At 31.0% G+C, this 12,637-nt stretch overlaps 4 protein-coding genes across 5 annotated transcripts; 1 reads left to right on the forward strand and 3 right to left on the reverse strand.

Moving 5' to 3' along the window:
- Positions 1-909: 909 nt before the first annotated feature.
- On the reverse strand, positions 910-2,926 carry LOC114875400 (dynein regulatory complex protein 11). The gene is made up of 7 exons (XM_046286540.1): positions 2,749-2,926; positions 2,406-2,690; positions 2,055-2,299; positions 1,521-1,808; positions 1,338-1,439; positions 1,157-1,274; positions 910-1,085 (listed from the first exon to the last, which is right to left on the reverse strand). Exons 1-7 carry the CDS (start codon positions 2,924-2,926, stop codon positions 910-912), a joined length of 1,392 nt encoding a protein of 463 aa, XP_046142496.1.
- A 2,672-nt stretch (positions 2,927-5,598) lies between these two features.
- Positions 5,599-6,951, reverse strand: LOC123987977 (dynein regulatory complex protein 11-like). The gene is made up of 3 exons (XM_046286541.1): positions 6,448-6,951; positions 5,986-6,196; positions 5,599-5,921 (listed from the first exon to the last, which is right to left on the reverse strand). Exons 1-3 carry the CDS (start codon positions 6,949-6,951, stop codon positions 5,599-5,601), a joined length of 1,038 nt encoding a protein of 345 aa, XP_046142497.1.
- Positions 6,952-7,257: 306 nt separating this feature from the next.
- Positions 7,258-9,886, forward strand: LOC114875415 (COP9 signalosome complex subunit 3). The gene is given in 5 exon segments (XM_029185660.2): positions 7,258-7,458; positions 7,813-8,070; positions 8,145-8,756; positions 8,759-8,868; positions 9,413-9,886. Coding segments are annotated over 5 exon segments (1,332 nt in total). The 5' UTR covers positions 7,258-7,403; the 3' UTR covers positions 9,710-9,886.
- A 676-nt stretch (positions 9,887-10,562) lies between these two features.
- Positions 10,563-12,457, reverse strand: LOC114875417 (nicotinamide riboside kinase 1). Of its 2 annotated transcripts, XM_029185662.2 has the most exons (4): positions 12,241-12,457; positions 11,930-12,168; positions 11,627-11,835; positions 11,225-11,346 (listed from the first exon to the last, which is right to left on the reverse strand). In XM_029185662.2, exons 1-3 carry the CDS (start codon positions 12,398-12,400, stop codon positions 11,716-11,718), a joined length of 519 nt encoding a protein of 172 aa, XP_029041495.2. In that variant the 5' UTR covers positions 12,401-12,457; the 3' UTR covers positions 11,225-11,346; positions 11,627-11,715. The 2 variants fall into 2 exon arrangements, with proteins under 2 accessions (XP_029041494.1, XP_029041495.2); XM_029185661.1 differs by lacking the exons at positions 11,930-12,168; positions 12,241-12,457 and having other exon boundaries at positions 10,563-11,346; positions 11,627-11,717.
- Between the last annotated feature and the right edge of the window lie 180 nt (positions 12,458-12,637).

Genomic DNA, 12,637 nt, shown 5'->3' on the forward strand with positions numbered 1-12,637 from the left:
ATATCGAAATATTTAAGGATTTTCGTTGCAATAAATTTAAAAATATTGGCAAACGTTAATTAATTCGGATTATGTTTTTAAGACTATAAAATTGTTGAATTTTATTATGTAATAATAATTATTAAAATTGTTAAACAAAATAAAAGATTCTTTGAGGTCCAATTGGACTTACACCACTTTCAATAATAAAATATTATAAAAAATATAAACAAGAGTTAGGTTTAAGTCCATGTTTTTATAGACTTTGGTTTTACTGAAATGAATTTTTCAATGTAAAAAATAATAATTAAAGGGAAGACATGCAAGTACACGAATACATAATCAAGTTTATCAAAAATGAATTTAAGTTATATTTAAAAAGAAAATATAAATAAACAAGTGTAAAAAGTAAATTACTTTGTTAAGATAACTAAAAATAAAAAAAACTTTTTTGTATTTTAAACTTATTTCTCCTTTACACTTAGCATAGTGAAGTATTCATGGTAAATAGGTGGTATGTAAGGCAGTAAACTCATCATATCGCTATATTTCTCCCTGTTTATAGGTCTTGAAGTTTTGTATAGTGGAGACATAGTAATTTTGCTGAGATGTTTAGGTCTTCCTTGTTTCCCAAATAAAAAAATTACTTTAAATAGAGCATTTTTTTCATACTAGTTTTGTAAAAGATTTTGAGTGGTTCATCCCTTTTAAACCTGATCCAGCATATTTTCAGTCAATATATAATTTCTCCGTCCATATTTAAAGGCAAAGTTGCTTCTATTATTATTACGAATGGACTTATTCCACATTCAACAAAAATATTCCTGCGATAATATTTTACAGTCCAACCTTTTCTTATTAATTTATGAGTATATTGTACACCATCGACTGTGTGATTATAAATATGAAAAACTATAAATCATTGTATACTCATAAATCATTGAAATTGTCAGTTATGTTTTTTTTTTCAGTAGGAATAAGTAAATTTATTCGTGTGGATTTTTTCCCTTTTTTCTTTTGCTTTTCATTTGCCTCCTCCAATTTTTGAAGCTCCAGTTCATGCATTCGTTGTTTCTTACGATATATCGGTGTTTTTGCGAGCCACGCTAGAATGAAAGTTCGATATTAATTATTTTAGGATAGAATTATTATATTTAATATAAAAATAGAAATAAACCTAAAAAAGCATCTTCTTCTTCACAATAGATCGGATTTTTCGTGCTTACTGCGTTTATTAATTCACCGTACGTCAAAGGATGCGTTTTTAATTGTACTATCCGTTTTGTCGTCATCACCTGTATTTAATTATGAAATATGTTAATAGAAGACCTATCAGAGAATTTACATAATTGTTATACCGATACTACCTCGTTGATCGACGTTAATACAGCTCCAATGGTAAATCCATCGCAAACTTTAGCAATAACAGATGTATCAAATTGTCTATTAATTCCAGAATACTATAAATACAAAAAAAGTCATATGAAACATTTGAAATTTAATATACATATAATACTATTTATATATCAATAAAACCATACTTTATATAATAAGTCTTTCCACACAAGAGACATAGTTCCATAATCTGGTCTAGGAATATATATAACTTTATCATAAGTCTGATATAAAAGTTTTTGATCTCCATCCCATGGTGAACTTGAAGTACCAATTAATATTACTCTATCTTCATTTGTAATGTTTTTCACTAATTTAGGGAGATCCTTTTTTAAACGTTTCGGATCTGTTTTATCTGTTTTTGCGACTTTTTTTATAAATAGCTTTTCTGCTCCATTTATAAATATCACTGACGGTTGTAATAAGCGTGACACCTTCATATAAGAAAACATAATTATACGTAATTATAAATAAGAAGACATATAATTATACAATACTTAATTCAAGCAATCTAATTTACATTTTCCTGATTGTTGACCGGCAATTTTACAATAATAATATGGGATATTGTAAAAATTTCACAATATTCCGTATTATCCTGGGTTTCGAAAATGAAAGTAGTCAATGCAAATGCAGACATGAGTTAACTCGTGACCGGTCAACAATATGTTAATATATACCTTTGATATTAAGTGGACAAGCATAATTAAGCCCGATTTTCCAGGATATTTTCCAGCAATATTAGCGGGCGTAATATCAAACAAAGTAGCTCCAAGTTCTGTACAAATTGCATTCACCAACATTTTTTTCCCACTATAACGAGGTCCAGCTATTAATACTGATCTTACAAGAGGTGTCAGTTCTCTTAGAGTACTGTTTCCCAGGGGAAGAATACAGTATTCAGTTATTAACTGTCTTATATCTCCTATTAATATGAATTATTTCTTTCCATTAATTGAAAGGTTGAAGATGAAAGACAAAATACTAGACTGATTCAATGAATTTTTTAAAATTAATATAAAATACTTAACCAAGCGTTGGTAAAGGATCTTTTCCTTTCTCTCTTAAGTTGTAGTTTATGAAAGATTTTTCACCTTTAAAATCACCGAGTGAAATCTCTCTATGAAGCTTAATAATACCCTGAGTTAGTAATTCTTCGAATAAAGACTCTGTTGTTCTATCAGGTGTTAGATCTTTCTCTTTTCTTTTTTTATTCTTTTTTCCACTATGGCGAATTCGTTTTTGTCCTTTTTTTATACGTTTACCTTTAAAACCTTTATCTCTGTCTAATGCATTTTGCAGGGCTTCAATGTCACCTTTAAATGCGAATCAAATATTAAGAGTTTATGATATGTATTCGATTGGAAAGCTTACCCCTAAGTTCTTGATCCACGGTGATTCTAACTTCATTTTCTACTTCCTTAGCTTTATCACTTTCTATCATATCCAAATATGGAAATTGTGCAGCATTCATAGATTCGTCTTTATTTTTCCATACTTCTTGATATTCTTGACTAGCATGCACTAGTTCCGATAAAAAATTGGAAGGCATTGATTTGAAACCCTGTTCTGTCTCTTCTTCTGATTGTTCACCTTCGCTATCCTTCTTTGATTTTGACTTCTTAGATTTCCTGGACTCTTTTGATGACGCTGCTGTAGATTTACTGATAGTACTTTCAGTTCCCTAAATAAGAACTTAAGTAATTATCCCATTCTAAACTAGTATGTATAATACAGGGTGTCCCGTGTTTTAATGGACAAACTTGGGGAGCATATCTTACATGTGAAAATAAGAAAAAAATGTTATTTGAAGTTTGCTCAGAAACGCTTTATTACAAAGTTATAAGCAAATAAAGTTGGATTTGATAACGGCGGGGTAATTCTGCACAAAAAGACTCCACTCGCCGATGACCTTGACCTTGACACGTGTTGTCAAGGTCATGACCCTGAGTAACGTTGGCCTTGAAAAAAGTGGCGGTCGTGATCCATTCAAAAGTTACGAAGCATTAAAGTTTTCGCTTTTTTTTCGCGTTTTAAGAAAATGGACAATCCAGATGTCCATCGACGGCTGGTGTGGAAGGCGCGGGTGCCTTTTGGTAAATTCTAACATGCACATATTGCTTGCCGGTCATAGTGTTGTTATTTATAAAAGTAGCAGACGATAAACGGCAGTCATTTTTTGAATTTTGGCATGCGTGGCCGAGCGCCTTACGGCGGTTGGAATATTAATTTAACCTAACCTAATCTAATCTAATATAAAATTAAATTAGTGAACTTGTTAATCAGTGAATTAGGTTAGGTTAGGCTAGAATAATATTCCGGCCGCCGTAATCTGTTTATATATAATAATTGGTAATAATATAATTATAAAGCAGCAACTTTACATTTTTCCTAAATATTTTCAGCGTTTTAAAATATAATAACTTTCTATTCTACTTGCTTCCCGACAGAAGTGGTTCAATCAACGATACTGCGTGCAGATAAACATCGAAAAAAAGCGAAAACTTTAATATTTTGTAACTTTTGTACGGATCGCGACCGCCATGTTTCTCAAGGTCACGGTTACTCAGGATCATGACCTTGACAACATATGTCAAAAATATGGAACTTCGTTCTATGAGCCCTGCGAAGCAAAAAATAAAACATCTCCCACGACTTGAACAGTAACATATTAAAATCGTTTTGCTGACTGGGGGGCTGAGCCCCCAGACCCCCCCTAATAACCACGCTAACTATTACCGATACCCATTTTTAATATAATATAATTTAATATAATCGTTTCGCGTGGAAATTGTATGCGTGGAGGTAATTATTTAAAAATATTTATCTTCGTACTTTAAAGCGGAGGACTCCTGCCCCAAGAAATATAGCCCAACCATATCTTATATACCAACCAAAATATTTGGTGGTTTAAACAGTAATGTTATCAACTGCATTTTTTGATATTATGGCAGATGTAGGTATTTCCAATTACATAATTATCAATAAAGCAGTGTATTACTAAATATTACATAGTGTAATTTATTTGTACGTATATCTCGGAAATTAAGCCCGAGCGGCGGTAACGTGTATAGGGAGAAGATGTTCAGAATAATGACCTTGACAACATATTTCAAGGTCATCGAAATCGGTGAGGTCGTCAATCATCTACAATGTAGATTCTACATAATTACCTTATTAATACTCATCGGCAATTACGCAATTTGGGTTCATTTAGAAGTAGAAATGAATATCATGATGTTCGGTCAGCCTTAGGACAGCGACGACGCACGGTAAGAATCTTTTTCTTTGATAATACTCCTACGCAGAGTATTCGACGTGCTTCATCTCAACTGCAGATACCACGAAATACGATTTGGAGAACATTGCGAGCCGACGAAAGTTTCGCATATCATTGTACACCTGTTTAAGAATTACTTCCATCTGATTACCGGAAACGAGTTGAATTTTGTTACTGGAATTTTTCCCATTAAGGATATGGACAGACGAAGCATATTCAATTTTCATAATAATCACGTATGGGTCCACAATATTCCATATTCCATGCGACAAAGAAATTTTCAACACGACTTTCGATGTAATGTTTGGATGGTTAGCTTATTCTTTGCCCTTTCGTTCTGCCTGAGAAATTGAATTAACTGCTTTTTCAAAGATTCTTATCGAACGATTTACCAATTTTGATAGAAGACGTGCCACTAATGCTTCGACAAAACTGGTGGATGCAGTTAGACGGTTGTCCTTCACATGATGCGAAATGAAAATTATGGTAACAGATGGATTGGTCGAGGAGGGCTAGTTCTATGGCCTCCAAGATCCCCTGATTTAACTCCGCTCGATTTTTATTTATGGTGAACTTTAAAAGCGTCTATCAGACGCTTGTCTAAGGAATATCATAAAGACTAACATGTCTGAGACGAAGACAAGAAACAGAACAGCAGGGGTTCCATTGTGCGGCTTTTGTCTTGCGTAGCGAGGGAATCACCCTGTATACTTTTCTCCTTATGTATATTTCCTTGTAATGAATTTGTATTTGCGCCCAAGGACGACATTTTGAAATAATCCGATAAACACGTTCGACCTTTCAATATTTAGTAAAGTAAAATTCGCCATCGTCAATTCTAACTTTATTTGTTTGTAACTTTGTAATAAAGCGTTTCTGAGCAAACTTCAAATAATATTTTTTTCTTATTTTCACTTGTAGGATATGCTCCCCAAGTTTGTCCATTAAAATCCGGAACACCGGAGTATAAGTGTAAATACTAATTTTACCTGCCTACTCAATATAATTCTAGATCCACCACTCTCGACAGATGGCAAATCAGGAATTTTTCCTGTTTGTTGAAAATAACTGTTAATCCAGTTACGAACCTCACTCCTTATATTCTCTTCTATTATAGCACTTTTTTCTTTACGTATTCTTTCTTTGGTTTCAATCATCAAATTTTCATATAATTCTTGATATTTCATTTGTTTATCATATCTTTCTTGTCTAGTTCTTTCAGCTTGTCTAGCATTTTCAGTAACTACTTGACTTGGTTGAAGCATCCCTTTAAAAGTAACAATTATTTATAATTATATTTTATATGAAATTTGTTTAGAAATAAGAGTTACCAATTAATAACATCTCCTCGAGACGTCTTTTTCGAATTTTTTGCCTAGTAACATATCCTCTCCAAACTTTTTGAATTTTTGTTGCAGCTGTTATTTTACTTAATTCATCTTGTATTTCTACTTCTGTTTTAATTATAGACTTCTCTTTCATCCGACGAATCTCTTTCATAAATTGAAATCTTATTCGGCCCTGTCGAGCACGTTCATGAGCCTAAAATATTTTAGTTTAATTATTACCCAGATAGCATAGAGTTAAAATATCTTAAAGATATCTGTTCCAGATTTTCAGGTACGACGTTCGTCTCGTACGTTTTTATAACATCGTAAAGACGTCCAGGTAAGGTCGTAAAACATTCAGACCAAAAATGGTCGTAAAATGGGCGTCTTTAAGACATCGTGTGCTATCTGGGCATAAATATTAATATAAACATCTGTTTTTTCTAAATTTAAAAAAATGTATACCTGTATAAGTCTTATAGCTTCAGATTCAGTCATTTGTTTTAATGGTATTACTTCATTCAGAGCACCTATATTTCTAAGAGTGTTTTCTATAAATTTTCGCCTTTCATCGATCTCTTTCATGTTTTCCCGTTTAAAATATCTTGGTATTTGAAGTTCAATTTCTTGCGGTGTAACGTTCAGTTTCATTAGAATGTCATCGAAATAGCTATATTCCGAAAGATCTATTTCCACCAATTCATGTTTTAATTCCAATACTCTTCCAAGGCACGAGTCTAATAATTTTTTTATTAATACTCGTTTTTGCGGTTGTATTATCTGATCATAACACAATTCTAATTTATTACAGACAAAAACATATCTTACGTATAATTCCGAAATCACGTTATGAGCCTTTTTGCGATCCTTTTGTGGTTTAGCGTTTTGCAAACTTGAATCCATTTCAAGAAGTTCATCTAACATAGCTTGTGCGTTTTTCCAAAGTTCATCGTATGTTGTATTTGACATGATTAAACTTTTAATAAATGCTTACAAACAATTAGTATATAGAAACACTGGACACTGTTCGATTTTTTAATTGTTAGAAATCTTTAATACCCTAGCAACCAAACATCAATCGAACTGATGAGAATTTGCATAGAATTCTGTAAATATTGTTCATAGCATTGATATATGGTAACAATTGCCATTAATAAAGCGATATAAAATTGGATTTTATTAAATTCTAAAAGAAAAATAGTCGTTTTGAATTATATTCTGAGTTGATTTGAATTGTAAGTTAATCGTAACATGCAAGAGGGAGTTCGATGCAACCGGCTATTTTCGTAACATGCTTCAGACCATTCCGGTTACCTGTTTCAAAACGTCATCTTTGGTAATCGTTTGTTCACGAAAATAATTTCTGTAAATACGATTCACCACCGATCAAAGGTGGTGATGAGAAAAAAGCATTTGCAGTAATGGCGTCAGCATTGGAGCAGTTTGTAAATAACGTGCGGACGCTTTCGAAACAAGGTACGACGGATGTTCGGACCTTCCCAAGTCTTCTGGCATAACCTCTAAGAAAAATTGCAAAAGATTAGAATGTTTTGCATGATTCGAAAATGATTTTTTCTTCGACGAACTAAAATCTACCTTCATAATGTTTTTGTTAGCACAATACTGAATGATTTCTATATTTCATTTCATTCAGATTGTTTTAATAAAATTCCAATTCTATATTAGGCATATCTATGACCAAATCCTAGATATGTGTCAACATATTTTTAGTTTTTTTCTATAAGGGATTGTGGTACTTCAACGAATACATTAGCATTTATTTAACAATTATGTTTAGATAACGATATTTCATTGTATTGTGATTTATAGGTAACTTTCGAGAGCTAACTGACATAATAACTAAAAGTACAGATGTCTTAATTAAGAATGCGCCGCATCTAGATAATGTTTTGGAAACCTTAGATTTACAAGAACATTCATTAGGTATTTTGGCAGTATTATGTGTAAAGTTTTCGCTGCCTAATCCTAATGCAAATAACGTTGACGCTTATAAACCATTATTTAATCAAGTTCAAGAATTTATCATTGGTTGTAATGGAGAACAAGTTAGATTTGCTCCAGATATATGTAAGTTGCTTTTTTTTTTTTTAAATAAAATTGTAGTCGCTAAGAATTTAATGTGTATAATCATTATGTTATAGATGCAGAATTATGTCATTTTTTTAGTCAAACGCTGGTTGATTTAAAGATACCTTTGCGTGGTATTGAATTATTGCGCCGTGCAATACGTAAAATACAACTTTTTGATAGCCAGCTTACTTCGATACACGCTGATCTTTGTCAATTGTGTCTTCTGTCTAAATGTTTCAAACCAGCACTTGAATTTCTTGATATCGATGTCACTGATATCAGTCAAGAAGAAGGACAATTTGATCCAAAATACTTCTTACTTTATTATTATTACGGCGGTATGATATATACAGCACTAAAAAATTATGATAGAGCATTGTACTTTTTTGAAGTATGTGTAACAACACCTGCCATGGCAGTCAGTTACATTATGTTAGAGGCCTATAAGAAATATATTCTGGTCTCTTTAATATTGCATGGAAAAGTCCTAAACTTACCTAGGTACACAAGCCAGGTGGTTAATAGGTACATGAAACCATTGAGTCAACAATATCAGGGATTGGCTACAGCTTATCAGATGAATAGTTGTGAAGAGGTACAGAATATTATCACTAAATATCAACAACTTTTTACAAGAGATCACAACATGGGACTTGTAAAACAAGTGCTCAGCTATTTATATAAAAAAATATACAGAGGCTGACAAAGACTTTTTTGACTCTTAGTTTAAGTGATGTGGCAAGTAGAGTTCAGTTATCAGGACCTGCTGATGCAGAAAAATATATATTAAACATGGTAAATACCCCTGTTTAAGTATCACGTACAGTGGGTCACAATATTATTCGCTCACTGTTTAAAACAGAATACCTCATTTAAAATTTGACCAAACGACTTGAGGTTTCTCGAGAAGCTATACAAATTAATTTACTAAGATATGTGCTTTTGACGTTTTAAGAAATTACAATTTGTTGAAATCGTGAAAAAAAATAATGAAGGATAATTTTTCAACTTTTTTTAATTTAAAATATCCTTCGTAGATACACATAACATACTTAAATTTACAAATGTCATATTTTAAATTTTAATTACAGGCTCAGACAAAAAAATTAAAAAACTGCCTTTTACTATTTCTTTCCCGATTTCGCCAAATTTTAATTTTTTAAAACGACAAAAGCACATATCTTAGTAAATTAATTTGTATAGATTCTCGAGAAACCTCAAGTCATTTGGTCCAATTTTAAATGAGGTATTCTGTTTTAATCGGTGAGCGAATTCTTTTATGACCCACTGTATATACATATAGATTTTAAGTACAGGTATTGTATGTATATAATTCCAGATTGAAGATGGAGAAATTTTCGCAACAATTAATCAAAAGGATGGAATGGTGATATTTCACGATGATCCCGAAAAATATAATTCACCTCAAATGTTGGCAAAACTAGAAAAAGAAATGGCAGCATGCATGGACTTAGACAAACGGGTACTCGAAATGGAAGAAGAAGTTGTTCTTACACCCCAATATATTCGAAAAGCTTGTGGACAAAATGATCAAGATGATCAGACAGCTGGACCTGCTCCAACAAATGTAACAAACGTGCAAGGTCAACCTAAACATAACACATATTCCATGTAACATACACACGTCGTTGTGCGTTATCTTTATTAAAAAAGAGAAAACGAATGAAAAAAAACCTTGTTAAAAATGAAGATTCAGTCACTCAGAAGCCTGTTTTGGATGAAGATGGAAATCCAAAAATTTGGCTGAACATTATCTATTTTGTATAAAATAAATATTATTACTATCATTATATGGAACGATAAATAGGATTGAAAAAAAAACTGAAAAGATGTTAAAAAATTAACAGTGTCCCTTTTATGATAAATCGTACACTTTCTCTGAATCTCTAAAAATGAAGGCTGACCGATAAGTTGCTAGCTATAAACTGTGTCTGTGAAGGAGTTACCAACTCGAATATGCTTTATTTTCTAAGCCTTATACAATTAATTTTTGTACAAAATATACTATGCGTATAGAATGAAATTTAAAATTATTTCCTTAATAATTACTTAGCATCTGAAGCAGGCTTTACATGCATTATAAACAAAATTGTATATGTGTAGTTAGAATATTGTGATAAACAACTACAAAATTATTACATTTATAATGTAAACAATAAGCAAATTACATTCGTTTTACACATGGGCATTTTCAAGGTTCATAAAATCAGGTACATTACTGATAATACAATAATGACATGTACATATATTTATCACTAAAAGAAAACAAAGAACAGGAATACAAATTTACTTATGATTTATAAAAAGAAATGCTCAATACACAATTGTATCAGGTAAGTACCCTATAAATTTTATAATAAAACCCCAAGTGACCATTTATATAAAAAGTTTAATATACAAAATTAATGTAATTGTTTTATTTTAAACTTAGCCAAAAAACATCTGAGACTCACATTATAAAAAATATATTAGAATATTAATTAAACCTTTTATTCAGCATTTTGGAACGTATAACAAATTTTTTAAAAACATCAAGATAACATTTGTTTTATTCGCGGGAAAATCATTTGAAATATTTCTTCGGAATCTTTCGATCCATCGATGAATGTTATCGTTTTACATAAATTTTTATCTTTCATTATTTCGTCTTTATATTTCAAATATTCTGGCCATACGTATTCTTCAAAGTATCCCGGAACATCTCGTGGCTCGTACTCTCTTTTTTCCCTTCTTTCCTTAGAGATTTCTTTAGGTACCGTGAAAAAATATTTAATATCGCATAAATTTGTAATAACCTTACATTTAAAAAGTAAATACCCATCTATAATTAAAACTCTTTCACAATTTTTTTCTATTGAGTTAACGTCATTCGGTGAAAATTCAATTAATTTTAAAATGTCTGATCGCATTTTATCCATGTCCATACTAGACATTAATTCCCAATTTAAATGATTAAGCTTCGGTATCTTTACATGTCGTGGATCATCTATCGGCCAGAAATAGTTATCTTGGTGTACTATTATTGAATTTTTTAATTCTTTTTGTAGCCGATTAGCTAACGTCGTTTTTCCACTGCACGTGGCCCCGGTAATACCAATTACTAACCACTTTTTTGATGACATTTTAAGTGTTTTATTGTTTTACTAAAAGTCTGTTACTTGACTATAGATAGGTTAACTTGTACTAGTGTATTACATAAGTCATATCAGTTTCAAACTCATTACTTGTATATGTAAAGATAATCAAGACTGTCTGTAACATACAATGAAACTCTTTTATTAGTAAGAAAACAAGATTTATGATTCATGATGTTTATTTAAGTTTTCATATGAAAAGTATGGTTTAACATGATAAATGGTAAATAATATTAATCCACCAATGAAGCACAAACCCAAAATTGCAGGTACTATTAATGCAATATCGTAGGAAGCAAAAAGTGATTGTATTCTAACATCATCGATAAAGGGTAAAGCAATTATCCATATAGTATAATAGAGAAATAAAATGGAAGTCACAATTAATATTGCTTTACCTTTCTTGTGATCGCTATTAAACATTTGTATAAATAATGTCCACCACTCTACTTAATTTTAGAATACTCAAATATTGCATTAAAATTTACTATTCTACGTATTCTTTTTCAAACTTCTTGAAATCTTCTTCGGTAAATGCTGTAGTTTCAGGTCCTTTAGGTTTATGTGGTTTTGGAATATATCTTTTCTTTACAGCTCGATCTAGTAACTACAAACAAATTTTCAGTTAATGTAATGTAATGTTTGCTACGAAAATTATTTCATACCAAAATATTTAACACTTTATTAATAGCATTTATTACCTTATTTACTGTATTTGGATCCATACGGTTGTTACTGAGCACTAAAAGTTTTTTTACATTTTTATCTGTGGGATTTTCCTGTGCTGTTAATTTTTTTTTAGTTTCATAAACAGTCACTTTACTCGATCGTCCAAGAATTGTACCAAGATCCGTTTTGTCGTTTTTCGATACTATTCTATGTTTTGCAGGAATCAAATCTAATGTACCTTTATAATTTGTATGCTTCCTTTTCTTTTTTTCTAATAGTAAAAACAAATTCATATAATTTATGAATAGAAATTTGTCATCTGTGTAGGTAAATTAAAACAAACCTTGTTTTACTGTTTTCTCGTATCCCAATAACTCAAGTCCTTTACGTACAAGTGAATTTGACATTTTTATGAAATGATAATTTAATTTCCTTTTTGCATAATATAGAAAAATAGTAATTTCGAAGGAACATAGTAAAATCACATGTGACGTATAAAACATACAATTACAATGCCATCTACTTAAAAAAGTATTATTCGTTCAACCAGTGACTATAGATAGTAGACTATCTATAGTCACTGGTTGAACGAATAATACTTTTAAACCAGTGACTATAGATAGACTACTATCTATAGTCACTGTATTCAAGTATTTACATATCAGTACATATGCTCATATATGCTCCGGATGCAATAGACACAGAAAATTAGAATTAAAAATGTTGATTGAAAGTATGAA

This window comes from Osmia bicornis, chromosome 7, assembly GCF_907164935.1.
Source record: "Osmia bicornis bicornis chromosome 7, iOsmBic2.1, whole genome shotgun sequence".
Lineage (NCBI taxonomy): Eukaryota > Metazoa > Arthropoda > Insecta > Hymenoptera > Megachilidae > Osmia > Osmia bicornis.

Excerpts from the sequence above, each read along its gene's own strand:
- LOC114875400 (XM_046286540.1), bottom strand. The coding sequence starts at position 2,926 with ATGCCTTCCAATTTTTTATCGGAACTAGTGCATGCTAGTCAAGAATAT. Across the intron at positions 2,691-2,748 it reads CGTGGATCAAGAACTTAGGG|GTGACATTGAAGCCCTGCAA; the intron begins GTAAGCTTTCCA and ends TCGCATTTAAAG. Across the intron at positions 1,086-1,156 it reads AGAAGAAGATGCTTTTTTAG|CGTGGCTCGCAAAAACACCG; the intron begins GTTTATTTCTAT and ends CTTTCATTCTAG.
- LOC123987977 (XM_046286541.1), bottom strand. The coding sequence starts at position 6,951 with ATGTCAAATACAACATACGATGAACTTTGGAAAAACGCACAAGCTATG. Across the intron at positions 6,197-6,447 it reads AAGCTATAAGACTTATACAG|GCTCATGAACGTGCTCGACA; the intron begins GTATACATTTTT and ends AAAATATTTTAG. Across the intron at positions 5,922-5,985 it reads CGAGGAGATGTTATTAATTG|GGATGCTTCAACCAAGTCAA; the intron begins GTAACTCTTATT and ends TTACTTTTAAAG.
- LOC114875417 (XM_029185661.1), bottom strand. The coding sequence starts at position 11,216 with ATGTCATCAAAAAAGTGGTTAGTAATTGGTATTACCGGGGCCACGTGC.